The sequence below is a fragment of the Mustela erminea genome, chromosome 8, assembly GCF_009829155.1.
Source record: "Mustela erminea isolate mMusErm1 chromosome 8, mMusErm1.Pri, whole genome shotgun sequence".
In the NCBI taxonomy this organism is placed as follows: Eukaryota; Metazoa; Chordata; class Mammalia; order Carnivora; family Mustelidae; genus Mustela; species Mustela erminea.
The window spans coordinates 55,213,342-55,229,150 of NC_045621.1; the positions used below are offsets into that span (position 1 = coordinate 55,213,342).

Consider the following 15,809-nt stretch of genomic DNA (forward strand, 5'->3'; position numbering starts at 1 on the left):
CTCTCTGGCTTCTTCTGTTTCTGATGATAAGTCAGCTACTAATTTTACTGTGGTTTCCTTGAACATAACGAGTTGTTATTCTCTTGTTGCTTCAAAATTTTCTTGTCTTTGTTTTTAGCAATCTGATGATGATATATCTAGCTTTGATTCTTATGTTTAGTCTACTTAGGATTTGCTGGGTTTCATTGATCTGTAGATTAATTTTTTAATAAAATTTGGGAAGTTTTTGATTTCTGCTTCTTGAAATTTTTTTAAAGTTAATTGACTTCTTTTTTTTTTAATTATTTATTTGACAGAGAGAGATCACAAGTAGGAAGAGAGGCAGAGAGAGAGAGGAGGAAGCAGGTTCCCTGCTGAGCAGAGAGCCCGATGTGGGACTCGATCCCAGGACCCTGAGATCATGACCTGAGCCGAAGGCAGAGGCTTAACCCACTGAGCCACCCAGGCACCCTTGAAATATTTTTTATATACTCTTCTATCCTTCCTTTCTTTCTTGTACTCCCAGCTGCTCCACAAAGTTTCTGAAACTCTGTTCATTTTTCTTCAAACATTTTTTCTCTGTTAATCAGAGTGGGTAGTTTTCATTTCTTTTTTATACTTTCTATTTCTTTATTGCGAGTCCCTATTTGTTGAGTCATTTTACCTTTAAGTTTTTAAATGTATTTATAGTAGCTCATTTGGATTAGTTGCCTACAAAATCCAACTAGTGGGCTCCTGAGCATGTCCACTGGCTACGTATTTTTCTGAATTTGGGTTATTCTTCCCTGTTTTGTTTTGTTTTGTTCTTTGCATGTCTCAAAATTTTTTGTTGAAAACTCTATGATTTTAGCTAAGTATATAGCAATATTGGATCAATTCTGGTTTTCCTCTTGAAAGATTTTCTTTAAATTGCTGGAAATTAGATCTCAGAATCTGTTTCCACGGAGCTGTGTGGTCACTGATATCTCTGGCAAATTTTCCTATCTAATATTTATTTTTTAGCCCTGTTTCTAAAAAATTACTAGACATGTATAAAATAAATATAAATTCTAATTTTTTCTTTCTGCATTAGTAGCATGGCAAATGATTCTACTTTAAAAAACCAGTCATAAAGTACTCATGAAAGAAATTGAGGAAGACACAAAGAAATGGAAAAATGTTCCATGCTCCTGGATTGGAAGAATAAATATTGTGAAAATGTCTATGCTACCTAAAGCAATCTACACATTTAATGCAATTCCTATCAAAGTACCATCCATCTTTTTCAAAGAAATGGAACAAATAATGCTAAAATTTATATGGAACCAGAAAAGACCTCGAATAGCCAAAGGGATATTGAAAAAGAAAGGCAACGTTGGTGGCATCACAATTCCGGACTTCAAGCTCTATTACAAAGCTGTCGTCATCAAGACAGCATGGTACTGGCACAAAAACAGACACATAGATCAATGGAACAGAATAGAGAGCCCAGAAATAGACCCTCAACTCTATGGTCAACTAATCTTCGACAAAGCAGGAAAGAATGTCCAATGGAAAAAAGACAGCCTCTTCAATAAATGGTGCTGGGAAAATTGGACAGCCACATGCAGAAAAATGAAATTGGACCATTTCCTTACACCACACACAAAAATAGACTCAAAATGGATGAAGGACCTCAATGTGCGAAAGGAATCCATCAAAATCCTTGAGGAGAGCACAGGCAGCAACCTCTTTGACCTCTGCCGCAGCAACATCTTCCTAGGAACAACGCAAAAGGCAAGGGAAGCAAGGGCAAAAATGAACTATTGGGATTTCATCAAGATCAAAAGCTTTTGCACAGCAAAGGAAACAGTTAACAAAATCAAAAGACAACTGACAGAATGGGAGAAGATATTTGCAAACGACATATCAGATAAAGGACTAGTGTCCAGAATCTATAAAGAACTTAGCAAACTCAACACCCAAAGAACAAATAATCCAATCAAGAAATGGGCAAAGGACATGAACAGACATTTCTGCAAAGAAGACATCCAGATGGCCAACAGACACATGAAAAAGTGCTCCATATCACTCGGCATCAGGGAAATACAAATCAAAACCACAATGAGATATCACCTCACACCAGTCAGAATGGCTAAAATCAACAAGTCAGGAAATGACAGATGCTGGCGAGGATGCGGAGAAAGGGGAACCCTCCTACACTGTTGGTGGGAATGCAAGCTGGTGCAGCCACTCTGGAAAACAGCATGGAGGTTCCTCAAAATGTTGAAAATAGAACTGCCCTATGACCCAGCAATTGCACTATTGGGTATTTACCCTAAGGATACAAACGTAGTGATCCAAAGGGGCACATGCACCCGAATGTTTATAGCAGCAATGTCCACAATAGCCAAACTATGGAAAGAACCTAGATGTCCATCAACAGATGAATGGATCAAGAAGATGTGGTATATATACACAATGGAATACTATGCAGCCATCAAAAGAAATGAAATCTTGCCATTTGCGACAACATGGATGGAACTAGAGCGTATCATGCTTAGCGAAATAAGTCAAGCAGAGAAAGACAACTATCATATGATCTCCCTGATATGAGGAAGTGGTGATGCAACATGGGGGCTTAAGTGGGTAGGAGAAGAATAAATGAAACAAGATGGGATTGGGAGGGAGACAAACCATAAGTGACTTTTAATCTCACAAAACAAACTGAGGGTTGCTGGGGGGAGGGGGTTTGGGAGAAGGGGGTGGGATTATGGACATTGGGGAGGGTATGTGCTTTGGTGAGTGCTGTGAAGTGTGTAAACCTGGTGATTCACAGACCTGTACCCCTGGGGATAGAGTATTATGCCTCCATCAGAAAGGATGAATACCCAACTTCTATAGCAACATGGACGGGACTGGAAGAGATTATGCTGAGTGAAATAAGTCAAGCAGAGAGAGTCAATTATCATATGGTTTCACTTATTTGTGGAGCATAACAAATAGCATGGAGGACATGGGGACTTAGAGTGGAGAAGGGAGTTGGGGGAAATTGGAAGGGGAGGTGAACCATGAGAGACTATGGACTCTGAAAAACAATCTGAGGGTTTTGAAGGGACGGGGGGTGGGAGGTTGGGGTACCAGGTGGTGGGTATTATAGAGGGCACAGATTGCATGGAGCACGGGGTGTGGTGCAAAAATAATGAATACTGTCATGCTGGAAATAAAAATAAATAAATAAATAAATTAATTAATTAATTAAAAAAAAAAAACCAGTCATATTGCTAATCTTCTCAAAGTTCTTCTTTTGTTTCCAATTTCATGGGAGGAGAACTGATTGAAGAATATAAGGCTTTGAGGTTGGGGAGTGGGGAGTAATAGACACCACACTAAATAAAGTTCTTTTAACTGAGACTGGCAATATTTAGAACTAAAAAACTAGGTCATTTTTTATAGTTTGTTAGACAGTTTTAGACTGTTATTCTTCATAGTACAATAAGATGGTCATAATACATGTTCTGGTTTGTTGTCAGATATTTGCACAATATTGTAATGAAATCTTTTTATCGTAAGAAACAGAGACTCACTAAATGCAAACCAGGAAAAGAAAGTATTGGGGTGACTATGAGAAACAGATAGTTCATGGAATACTAAAAAATGAAGTGTATTCGGGCTTTGTGGGGAGAATAGGAGCCCTGAAAACATCAGGGCTCTCTCTAGCTCACTTGTTCTCTCAATTCCAAATTTCCAGGAAATGAATCTGATTGGCATTGTTATAGGTTGTGACCAGTGGTCTGCAGTGAATTGGTTACATTTGAATCAGGTCTCTCTGGGTGATACCATGGCCAGATGCTAGGTCAGGAAGCTTGCAGGGCTGCATACTTCAGTGGCTGTGGATATAAGTACTTAGAAACATGTCTATTACACTTACCAGATGTTTGATGCCTTTACGATTTTATAAAGTTGTTACATTCTCAGGACTCTACTGTTTCCAAAAAACAGCGCAACCTGGATACTTTGGATGGAAAAAAATGTAGGTAACTCTTATTTAATCTGCTTGACAAAGCTGAGTTTCAACTGCTTTTCCCAAAACATAGAATTTTACCTCGCAGTGTGGTAACTTCATCCCAAAGCACATGCAGCCAGTCCTTCTCACACAGTCCCTCCCTCATAGAGTGGCAGAGATAGGTCCTCTTAAGATTTAAAGCTTTTCTCCCTTGGGAGGCTGCACCGCAGAAACCTCCCCTCTGCTCTGTAATAAGTTATCTCACGTCTCTACATTGAACCTCTAGTCCCATCTTTTTGTAAGTACCTCCCTACATTACTGATTCTATGTTTTCATTGTTAGAAGTCAAATTCTTCGAAGGACTGAAAAAAAGGATTAATGAGTGTTGGCTTTTCTTGGTGTGGGAGATACTTTAGTAGTCCAAGGCACTATGGAGTTATATATATATAACTATATATAGTTATATAACTATAACCTCAATAGTTATACAGTCATAACTATTACATGTATCCTATCTTCTAGGAGAGGAGGCTTACACATAAATAACCATACCATGGGGTAGAGAGTGACACAATAAAATACTAAGGCAGAAATCACCTTCTCCAGAGGTGCGAGTAAGGTGGGGGGAAATTTTCAGAAAGGATTTAGAGTTATCAGTTGGGCTGGGCCTCTAAGGGCAGGGGAGGATTTGTATAGTCAGAGAATAGTGGCACACAGTCGATTCTGAAATCCTGAGCAGAACTATTATTAAGCTTTAGCAGCCATTCTCAGGACCAGTTTATTTCACTGCTCTCTTTCCTTCATTTGCCACCTGCCTCTGTTTTAACATCCCTTTTAAAAACAAACAAAAAAAGCAACTATCAATTAGTGTGTTTTTTGGAATTCTCGTATTTACTTCTTCTACCTTCTCCATAGGCTTCCAAGAATGAGAAAGGAGCCAGTGTTTCTGCTCTTCCCCTTTCCCTTGCTGCCTCTGCTATTATTTTTCAGGAATACTAATCATGATGAGCTAATATGAAAATAACAAACACTGGAAAGTTACAAAGTTTTCATAATCGTGAAAGGTTCTGACAGACTTCTTCCTGAGATGGTAACTGAAAAAAAATCCTTTTGATTTCTGCAATTTACTTTTTTTCTTGAAGGTGGTGCTCACCAAAACCTCTTCAGTCTTTAGAACTTTGCCCTAGATCCACATTCAGTCAGGCTCAGCAGAGACCCCTCTTCCCACACTTCTTCCCAGTAGTAAGACCCACCTACCTAGGTGGTTTGGCTAGCAGGTTAAATGCTTCCTCTTCTCAAGTTGTTTGTTTGCATTAATATGGAACCTCTGAGTGAGAGACAATGGTTTCTACCCTTCACTGGAAATCTGGAATTAAGGAACTGCAACTTGCAAGTATAAGGTCCTTTTGTAGGAGAGAAATTTACTGACAAAATGAGTTAGGATTTTGAGAAGAAAGTGCAAAACCTTCAGAATCTTTTCAGTTGTATTCAAGGGCCAGGATATTGAAGGTTAAAAAATAAAAGCCTTAAGAAATTCCCTTCAGGGATGCCTGGTTGGCTCAGTGGGTTAAAGTCTCCGCTTTCGGCTTAGGTCATGATCCCAGGGTCCTGGAATCGAGCCCCGCTTCGGGTTCTCCACTCAGTGGGAAGCCTGCTTCCTCCTATCTCTCTCTGCCTGCCTCTCTGCCTACTTATGATCTCTGTCAAGTAAATAAATAAAATCTTAAAAAAGAAAAAAAAAAAGAAAGAAAGAAAGTCCCTTCAGACTGTTTTTTTTTTTGTGAGAAGAAAAGCCAAAAGATGGAGAGGGAGGTAGGCTGAAGAAGAGTGGTTTCACAAATGGTCAGGTATGTTGTAAGGTGTAGGGAAGAAAAATTTTTGGAGGAGAAAATAACATATTATCTAAGGGAGAAATTATGATCAATAGAGGATAATCCTGGGGAGACAAGACGGCCCATGTTTGGGAGTAGAAATGGATAATGAGTCTAGAACAGAAGAGTGGCACTCCTTCTCAGTCAGGACTAAAGTAAGTGATTCAGGTATAAAAATTGAGATGGGGTTTAGGAGAGTTAAAGAGAGAAACCTCATGATGGATCCTCAGTTTATAGAACTGGAAGAAGACAAAGTACAGTGGGGACTTGAACAGAAATGGGACAGGTTGGGAGAAGTGCCTTGGATAATGTCCCTGCTTAAGTGTTCTGTCTAATCAACCACCTGATGAAGAAAGGAATTTAGAGAACTGGTGAAGACCCAGCCAAGTCTGGATAGCATAGACTTTCACTGGAACAAAGTGATTTCTTAGCCTTTATCCAGCAAAGCATGGTAGTACAGGAGCAAGTTCAAAAGAAAATTTTCAACTGCAAATAAGAATTACAAAAAATAACTAATAATAATAATGTCAAATAGCAACATTTTAAGGGACTTTATTCACAGATTTTAGTGACATTTTAATCACTGCAAACATTGAATACAATATCAAAATACTCATCACATGTGATCTGAGAAAAATACAGAAAGAAAAGATTACTGGAGTAAAAAAAAAAAATTAATTCTTGTTTTCTTCTTTCTACGCAAGCCCAAGGCAAGAATAAAGGAAACATCAGTGTAATTCTTTCCATTAGACACATCTTCTATTCATTATTATTAGATGTTTTTTAAAAACCAAATCATTGGTATCTTCTTAGTACATTAAAAATGAGTCATACAATTTGCATTTTATTTTTTCTATTCTCCAAAAACAAACACACATACAAAAGCCAGAAATGAAAAGCATGATGTGCAAACTTCCACGATGGCAAGACATGAGACAAGCACACACTATGGTCCCTGCTGATTCCTTTTCCATTTTAGAAATATTTAGGGGGAACATTCATATGTTCAACTGTTTTCTTCCACAGATCAACCCTGCATAGGATTATCAACTAGGTTTAAATTTTACTACAAATTGTAAGAGATGTTTCTCCAATCAAAGCACCATATTAAGTCTTATCTATTTATGTAATTTTCCAATTATAGTAAGATAAAAACTAATAGCAAAGCATATTATTCAACTTAAAATTCCATACAGTAGTTAGACCTATGTAGCTTGCACACACACTCATCTGTTTCTCTCAATAGATATTTGTAATTTCCAAAATCCTATCAGCTTTTTCACAAAATATGGTCCCTCTAGGGTGGTAACATAAACATTGCTTTCTTACGTCTTACTAACATGGCAAAATCACCAAAAGAATGTCAGTGGTTACATGAGAGAGCTATAAAATGCTTAAAAGTGTAATATTTTCATGAAGACCCACTTGAATAGCCAGTATCTAAATATCAAAGTTATTTACAAAAAACAGCTGGTATTGACAAACAAGCACAAAGTGACTAAAGGAAAGCAAAGAACTTGTTATTAAAGCTCAAGATTTTTCTGTGTACTAACTACATGTCTCAGTTCATTTCTTTCTCAAATTTGAGGTAAACTGGAAAATACCCAGAAAACAACACCTCTCAACTGTAAACTATTCTCTTTACTCTGTGAGATCACCAGAAGGCATGAAGAATCGACTTTGTCACCTGTCTTTCCTCACTCTGAAAACTCTTAGGGGAAAGAGCGCGCACCTGCCAAGCTCACAGTGCATAATGTACACACAGGTGGGTCTTTAATAAAAATCCTTCAATGGCGAGATTAGAGGTTTGCTTGGAGAACCAGAGAACACATCATCTTATGCGATGACTCAATGACAACTAACATAATATACGTCAGCCTGTTTCCTTACCAAAATATCATTCAAAGGAAATATTCTTTGAGTCTCCTTTAGGTAAGTCTGTTAAGTTTTTAGACCCAACATTTTGAGGCAAGATCCGCCCCAGGGAAAGGGGAGTGGTTGAACGAAAAACAAGTAGTATTCGGGTGGATCAGCGACGTCGGGAAGCAGCGAATTAAGAGATGGCGTGCAAACTCACCTGGAGTAGCAGAAGCTGCACACATGTCAAAGGTCAAAGGTCAACGTCTCAGGGGCTCGCCGTCGCAGGAAAAACGAAATGCCCACTCCTAGACTCTCATGGATTCGAGGTGAGATGAGGGACAAACCCTACCACGCACAGCTGGGGTTGGCAGGAAGCCAAAGCACAAGCTGCCTCGGGTTTCAGAGCCAGCATGCAGGAATCCCCCATGTACCTCTTCCCTACAGCCCCTCCCGCTCGCAAAGCCTGAGACACCTTCAGCCTCACTCCCCACCTTCTTCAGGCCCTCTCGCTCTTAACAGCATCGGTCTCTATGGCGACCTGAAACCGCAGTTCGCATTGGCCGGTTCAATATGAGGGCCGGGCCAATGGGGAGGGCCAGCCTTCTCCTTCCGACCAATGGGGTTGGCGGGGAGCAGGTCCGGAGACGGCGGCGTGCTGACGTTCCCGGGAGCCCGGGGCTGGCTGGGCAGGCGGGCTGGCGGCTGGGCGGGCGGCGGCGGCGGCCTCTGGGCAGTAGAGGGGGCTCCGGGGCTGAGTCCGTGTCGACGCCGGCCGCGGAGGCGGCACCATGGGCACCGGGTAGAGGGGCAAGTTGGCCACCGCCGCCGTCGGGGGTGGTGGGAGAGCCGCTTCGGGGGAGGGGGCGGGTGGGGGAGGGAGGGGCGGGCAGCCGCTCGGCCGCGGCACTTTTTTAATTTTTTCGGGTGCCGCAGCGGCGACCCCTCGGCGCAGATGTCCCTGATTCTCCGAGCGACGACGGGCGCAGCCTAACCTGGAAAGTAAGTGTGCGAGCTCGCGGGAGGGCACGAGGACTCCTGCCCCCGAGACCCCCGGCCCTCGCCCTCTCGTGCCCGAGCCCGGACCTGCCCGTGAGTGGCGCGCTGGGGGACGGGCGCCTCCCTCCCGTTACTCCGTCCCCACCGCCTCGCGGCCGCCTCGGCTTTCCTGCCCCGCCTCGTGTTCCTGCCCGCACTCGCCTGCCTGCTCCCCTCCCCCCGGCAGGCGCACAAGTTTCACCCTCCATTTGCTTTTCCCGGCTATTACTCTCCCGGGTCTCCACTGCACGCCGCGCAGGACCCTCCCCACGTTGGCATTTTCGGATCCAGAGCCCCCGGCCCCGAACTTCAGCGCCACGCAGAACCCTCCCGGACGTCTGCCCCGAGGCTCCCCCGCTCTTGTCCGCCTGGCACGCCGCCCCGCGCCCCCAACACCGTGGGGTTCCCGCCTTCCCCGGCCCTCGGGGCGGTCTGTGCGTCCCTCCAGCCCCAGATCCTGCATCCTGGCCCACCTCTTTCCTCCCACGCCCCGGCTCCCTGCGTGGTCTCGCGTTTGCCCTCGGAGTCCCGCGCTCCTGCAGGTCCTGCCCACCCGGCTCTGGCCAGCGCGCCCCTCGCTCTTCACCGCGTATCCTCACGCTCCACCCCTCCGGGTTCCCGAGCCCGGAGCTTCCCCGGCTGCCCTCCTCCGCCGCCGCTTTCCCCTCACCCTGCCAGGAGTTGAAGCGGAGCTGCGGCACCCCCCCCCCCGCAACCCCCAGGGGGTTCTGGTGTCTCTGCCCACTGCTGGGGCTGCCTGGCTCTCTCCCTGTTACCCCGACCGGGAAAGCAAGGGGTTGAGCGGCGGGGCTGGGATTTGGCTGCGTGTTGGCTGAGTGCGACAAACAGCGAGCGCGGGCAGTGGAGGCGCCGCGGCGGCCGTGGCCACTCGGGGCGCAGCAGTAGGCAGGTGTGTGTGTCCAGGGGGGGGAACGCGCGCCGCGGGCTCCTCGGCTGGCGACAGATTGTGCAGGAATGCGAGGAATGCACCAGGGGCATAGTCCACACGGCCCGTCGCGGCTGCACTAGCGCCTTCCCGGCCCAGCTCTCGCCACGCAGCCAGAGGTCACCGGAGCATCTTCGGAGCTGGTGAGCCTAGCTCCACTCCTCTTCTTCCCTTAACCTCTCTCCATGCGGCAGAGAGGGCGCGGAGGGGAAGCGCGGCAGTTATCGGGCTTTAGCTAGCCGTTAGCCTGGGTTTTGCTGCATTCGTCTCAGGGACCGTGAATTTGAGGCGGTTGGTGGTGGAGCCAAGGTTATTGATCGTTGCACAAGGTTCTTGGCAAGTTTGGTTTGCAGGGTTTGAATAGTGCCTGGTTTTTACGAGGGTTTTCTGAAAACCTTCAGGAAAGGTGCCCAAGGTTCTTAGAGTAATGAGCTTGCAGCCAACGCATTTTAGCTCTATCAAAAATGTCTGTTAATGCTCACGGATAGGGATGTACTGCAAGAGAGAACTTGAATGCATCACTTTGCTGTCATAAGAATTGTAATTTTTTTCTCGTCATGCTGGGTTGTGTTTAGACCTCTTATAATACATAATGAATAGAAACAGAGAAGCAGTGTTTGGTCAGCGATGGGACAGATAGAACTGTCTGGTACAGTTAAATTCGGGGCGTGTCAGTTACCACTGGAAGTAACACAGGGACAACGCAATCATGTATATTTCGAGATGCGATTTATTAGTTGAGGTCGCAGTTCTTTTTGTTACTAAGTTTGAAAAAAATAAATACAGTCTTCCAACTTTTAAAGAATAGTAATTATACAATCAGTAATGATTCATATACATTTTTGGTCAAATTTTATTTTCTTTAATGCAGAAAAACAAATTTTTGACAGACGGTGCTTTTCTAGAATTGGGCTTAGATTATTTTATTTTAAAAGGGGAAGTAGAAGACTGCTTTTCTCTTTGAATACAATATATTGATATGGAAGTATCTTCTTTTCTGGTGCCTGTGAAGCACTTATGGAAATGGTAACATAAAAATGAGAACAACTGATGTCCAAAATAAGGTTTCTGGATGTTGTAAAGCATACTGTGTGTGCCTTTGTTTGACACTTTGTTTTGGAGGTTGAGTTTACTATATGCCTCTCCACACTTGGTTATTTATGTATCAGATTCAGGAAAATAATAGGTTGATGGTCTCAGCTGTCTTCCAGTACCTACTTTGTATGGATCAAATGCATTGAAAAGTATAAGATGAGAATCTTTTGGTTAAGGACTCAGCAGAAAGGAAAAATGGAAGAAAACAAACAAACAAAAACTTTGCACTGGGAAAGGTTGTGTCTTCTGCCTGCCACATTGTTTTTCAGGTATATACTTAATCTGTAGATATTATAATTTACAGGTTTAACTCTAAATTAGAGTTAGTAACATAGTATAGGATACCGGGAGGTGTTTATAGATGCCAACAGGAAACTTGTTATGTAACAATATCACATTACAGCAGAGTTTAGCACCTGCTTATTTGATTTGATGTGAAGATTAGAAAGTAAAAGCACATTCAGTTTCCCTGCTACATTAGAAATTGAAATAACTGGTTCAGGTGCATAGATAATGTATATAAATGTGCAGATAATTTTACCTGCTTCAAGTAAAGGTAGGTTTTCACTTAGAAATATATTCTAGTTATAGATATTTGAGGAGAAGTTTCAAAACTAGTAACATTCACAACCAATAACATAAGCTGTGTTTTGGCCAAAGTATATTCCCTCACCAACCCCCACTATTATGTAAGGAGAAGGTGCAGCATTTCATGTATTGTATGTTATACTGAAGATCCTAAATTGTGGATCTAGGTGTCCAGTTATCTTAATTTTTACCTATGCTGTTTTTGAAGGAAGATAGTGGAGCGGGGTAGTAGTGATGGAAAGCAAAAGAGAAGGTAAGCAGGAAGTAGGAGCAGTTGGTATTCATGGAGGGGGTGGAGGGATGTTAATGCTGCATTTATAAGCTGAATAAGCCAAATCTACTTCATCTACTTCTGTAATTCTTATATATTGAGACTTAAAAAAAAAACTACTCTCAAACTCAGTTAAATAAAAACTTTAGCAATTGTATGACCTTGAGTATTTGAATTAAGTCTATATTAATTCAGAACTGCAGTTTTTTTTTCTTTTCTATGCAAACTGGGAAAATAAATTTAAAACTTTTACATTCACTTAATTAAAAAATCCAGTTATTGCCAATTTTAAAATTGAATTATTTCCTTGTTGTTGGCCAAGAATTGATTTAAATAGAGAATTTTGTATCCTAGATGATGCGAATCACTTGAGAAGTCCAGTCTCACTGGACTGCTTTGAAATATTAAGATATTTTGAGAGTGCTCTCTAATATTCTTTTCCTGTTTCAACCAAGAGGTAAATCCCTAATTTGCTTATTTGTAAAATGGAATCATAATAATGAAGTAATATTTTCATTATTAACTGGAAGATGAAATAGAGGTTATTATAGGGTTATTCTAGGGCGTAAACATTCATGGAATTAGATGACACTTTGGGAAGTTGCCTTCACGCCTTCAGTGTACTGGGAGATAATGACTTCAGTGTGTTAAATGGTTTTGTAGTGCCTTTCCTGCACTGAAGGGGGAAGAAGAATCTGATGTAGAACACCAGTGGACTGATTGTGTTTGGAAAATTAGGTAATTGTTTCATGCCCAAACTGTAACTACAAATAGCTTCAGAGTGTGAGAGTGAGGAAGTAAAACTTTAAGCATAACTGGATGTAAGGTTTCATAAACTGCCAGTACTCAGGAGGTCAGTTTGATGGCCAGCTGTAAGAAATAACAGGTTTCTTTTAGGATAAGGAGAAAAGGCCCCTTGGTCACAAAGAGCAATCATTCATGTGCTTGCTGGTTTCATTTGAGAAGTTGTATGACTTTCAAATATTGTTTAGATTACCACTTTAGTAATTCAGTGGAATTATCTTCATCTTTTGGGGGCTATGTTATCATAATTAAATTGAGGATTTTATCTGATGTTGCTTTTCAGTTTGCTGCAGACATTCCATTTGTCATGGATCTAAGTTGTTTTCTTTCTTTCTTTTCTTTTTTTTAAGAGTTTTTATTTATTTGACAGACAGAGATCATAAGTAGGCAGAGAGGCAGGCAGAGAGAGGAAGGGGGAAGCAGGCTCCCCGCTAAGCAGAGAGCCCGATGTGGGGCTCGGTCCCAGGACCCTGGGACCATGACTCGAGCTGAAGGCAGAGGCTTTAACCCACTGAGCCACCCAGGTGCCCCTAAGTTGTTTTCTTTTTGTAACTTAGATTTACTTTTATTTGGTACACTAATGTTAGCTACAGTCCTGATCATTTTATTATTCATAGTCATGATGATATTATAGTTTATTTGACTAATACATAATGATTCACTGCAGATGATAAAATGTCATTAGAGATTGATTGTAAATTTTTTTTTAAAGATTTTATTTATTTATTTGACAGACAGAGATCACAAGTAGGCAGAGAGGCAGGCAGAGAGAGAGGAGGAAGCAGGCTCCCTGCTGAGCAGAGAGTCCAACGTGGGGCTCGATCCCATGACCCTGAGATCATGACCTGAGCTGAAAGCAGAGGCTTTAACCCACTGAGCCACCCAGGTGCCCCGATTGTAAATTTTTACTACTATAAAATATATAAATCAAAATATGGAAGTGTCTGCATTATTTTAAGTCACGTCATTGTGAAACATTTTTCTTGAACTGAATAATGCCTGCCAATTGGGTAGATGCCAGTCCTCGTAGGTAGATATTATATCATATAGCCCTCATAAAGAACTCGAAAATGAAGGGTTGGGGAGGGAGGGGGCAAGCGAATCAATAACCCTCTTCCTTCAAATAGCCAAGGCATATTTGGCTTCTGTGATTATTGTCTGTGTTAAATATAAACTTGGTGAGTTGTAAATAAATTTAAATTTTGTAAATTTAGTGAGTTGTAAAGGGAGTTTATTCTATTCTTCCCTAATCTGGATCCCCTCCCTAACCTCCCTTCCCTCCAGCACACACACACCATCACCACAATGCATATGTCTGCTTGGAGAGGCAGAGAAAGCCCCTTTTCAGGGACCACTTGATATAGAAGTTGGTGCTTTGTGTTCCAAGTTCAATTTAGAGTGGATGTGAGTTTTTGTCATAAAAATGGCATTATATATGAAACTTGAGTAAAATGTGTAGTTGAAGAGGGATTATCAGAGTTATTGTAAAGGCTTTGGGGGCCTGGTCTGGAACTTGGAATACTGTTTTTCATAGACACCCACAACTGACTTACAAATTGACTTAAAACACTGGGTAAGTAGTGTTTGAAATTCTGGTCCATTGTAAGCTCTCTCTTAAATTGCAGACATGAGGGGGAGATGAAAAGCGCCCTATTCCAGAAATTAGGAGATCTAAATCTATGGTGACAAACCATTTAAAACATTTGGATTTATAGCTTTCTCCTTTTGAAAATGCCAGGGTTTGGATTGCATTGATCTAAGATACATTTCAGCTCAAGGTTTCCAAAGCCCCAAGTGTTGTTGTTTTTGTTTGTTTGTTTGTTTTGTGTTTTGTTTTTTGTTTTTTTAAGAAAAGGTTTCCTAAGCATTCATTTATGTAATGAGTCCCGTTTCTCCTCCTCATACAAATCATAGCAACAAGATAGTTGGGGTTCTCTTTTGAGACTTTTGAATCTCACGTTCATCTTAAATTGTTGTTTTTCCTTTTTTTAACAATGTCATTTTGGGAAGTGAGGGGAGGGATCAAAATATACAGTGTTTTCAGAGTCTTGATTGTCTACCCCCACCCCTCATCCAGGATTAACTATGGCAGTTTAGGCCAGAAAAAGTCCTTGGGCTTTCACCTTGACACTGAGTGAATTCCATAAAAAATGTCATTAAGGCAGTGAGTGAGGTGTGTGGTTAGTAGCCAGACTGTCATAGTTCAGTTCTGTTTATTTGCTAGGTATGTGACTTGGTACACTATATAATCCCTCTGGATCCCTTTTTTTTTTTTTTTTTTAAGATTTTATTTATTTATTTGGCAGGCAGAGAGGCAGGCAGAGAGAGAGAGAGGAGGAAGCAGGCTCCCTATTGAGCAGAGAGCCCGATGCAGGGCTCAATCCCAGGACCCTGGGATCATGACCTGAGCTGAAGGCAGAGACTTTAACCCACTGAGCCACCCAGGTGCCCTGTGGATCCCATTTTTAAAATGAGATCTCATTTACTCATTTGTAAAACAATGATTAAAAATATCATTTTTATCAGGATTAAATGAGTTAATATATGTGAAGCATTTCAAGCTCTGGGGCAGCTTTTAATACATTAAAGTCATTATTCTTCCATTGTGGTACTTAATAATACTTTTTTTTTTTAATTATTTGACAGACAGAGATCACAAGTAGGCAGAGAGGCAGGCAGAGAGAGAGGAAGGAAAGCAGGCTCCCTGCTGAGCAGAGAGCCCTTGTGGGGCTCAATCCCAGGACCCCGGGATCATGACCTGAGCTGAAAGCAGAGGCCTTAACCCACTGAGCCACCCAGGTGCCCCAATAATACTTTTTTTAAAAGCTGTATTTATTTATTAGAAAGTGGCAAGTGGGATGGGGGTGAGGGAGGGGGAGAGAGGAACTCGAGCAGACTTCCACTAAGCACAGAGCCTAAGGTGGGACTCCATCCCAGGACCCTAAGATCATGACCTAAGCCTAAAGGAAGAGTCAGCACTCAACCAACTGAGCCACCTAGGTGCCCCCTTAATGATACCTTCTGTAGCTTCTGCTGTATATCAGGCAAATTAATGGCTTGCTTTCTTTGATCTTAGTCAACAAGATTATGAATCTAAACATAGTATTTCAGGGAAGAAATAAACTCCTAAAGAGAAATGATGATCTTGATAGTTTGTAAGAGATTGTCCATAAGGAAGAAAATCCAGCAAAATAAATAAAAAAAGGACCTTTTTAAAATAGGGAAGTTAATACTTTTTTTTGTAGGTAGGCAATACGTAGAGGCATGTAAAATACTGCTAAACCAACACACGTAAGAGATTTGGTTCAACATTCCTTAGTAAACTTATGTTTAAAAGGTAAAGACTGGGGCACCTGGGTGGCTCAGTCATTAAGTGTCTGCCTTTGACTCAGGTCA

At 41.9% G+C, this 15,809-nt stretch overlaps 2 protein-coding genes across 9 annotated transcripts in view; one reads left to right on the top strand and one right to left on the bottom strand.

Annotated features, from left to right (window-relative positions):
* The window catches only part of CCDC148 (coiled-coil domain containing 148), a 268,591-nt gene extending 260,075 nt beyond the window's left edge, over window positions 1-8,516 (bottom strand). The window contains exon 1 of the mRNA XM_032355649.1: window positions 7,892-8,516. Coding sequence (XP_032211540.1) covers window positions 7,892-7,916 — 25 coding nt within the window. The 5' untranslated portion in view covers window positions 7,917-8,516. The remainder of the gene's footprint in view (window positions 1-7,891) is intronic.
* A 51-nt stretch (window positions 8,517-8,567) lies between these two features.
* PKP4 (plakophilin 4) overlaps window positions 8,568-15,809 on the top strand; it is a 244,260-nt gene continuing 237,018 nt past the window's right edge. For 7 of the 8 annotated variants that reach the window (XM_032355642.1, XM_032355648.1, XM_032355646.1 and 4 more), the window contains exon 1: window positions 8,568-8,673. The gene's annotated coding sequence lies outside the window, so the exon portion shown is untranslated. Of the gene's footprint in view, window positions 8,674-9,644; window positions 9,799-15,809 lie in introns of those variants that run through there. The other variant, XM_032355641.1, reaches the window with a different exon arrangement.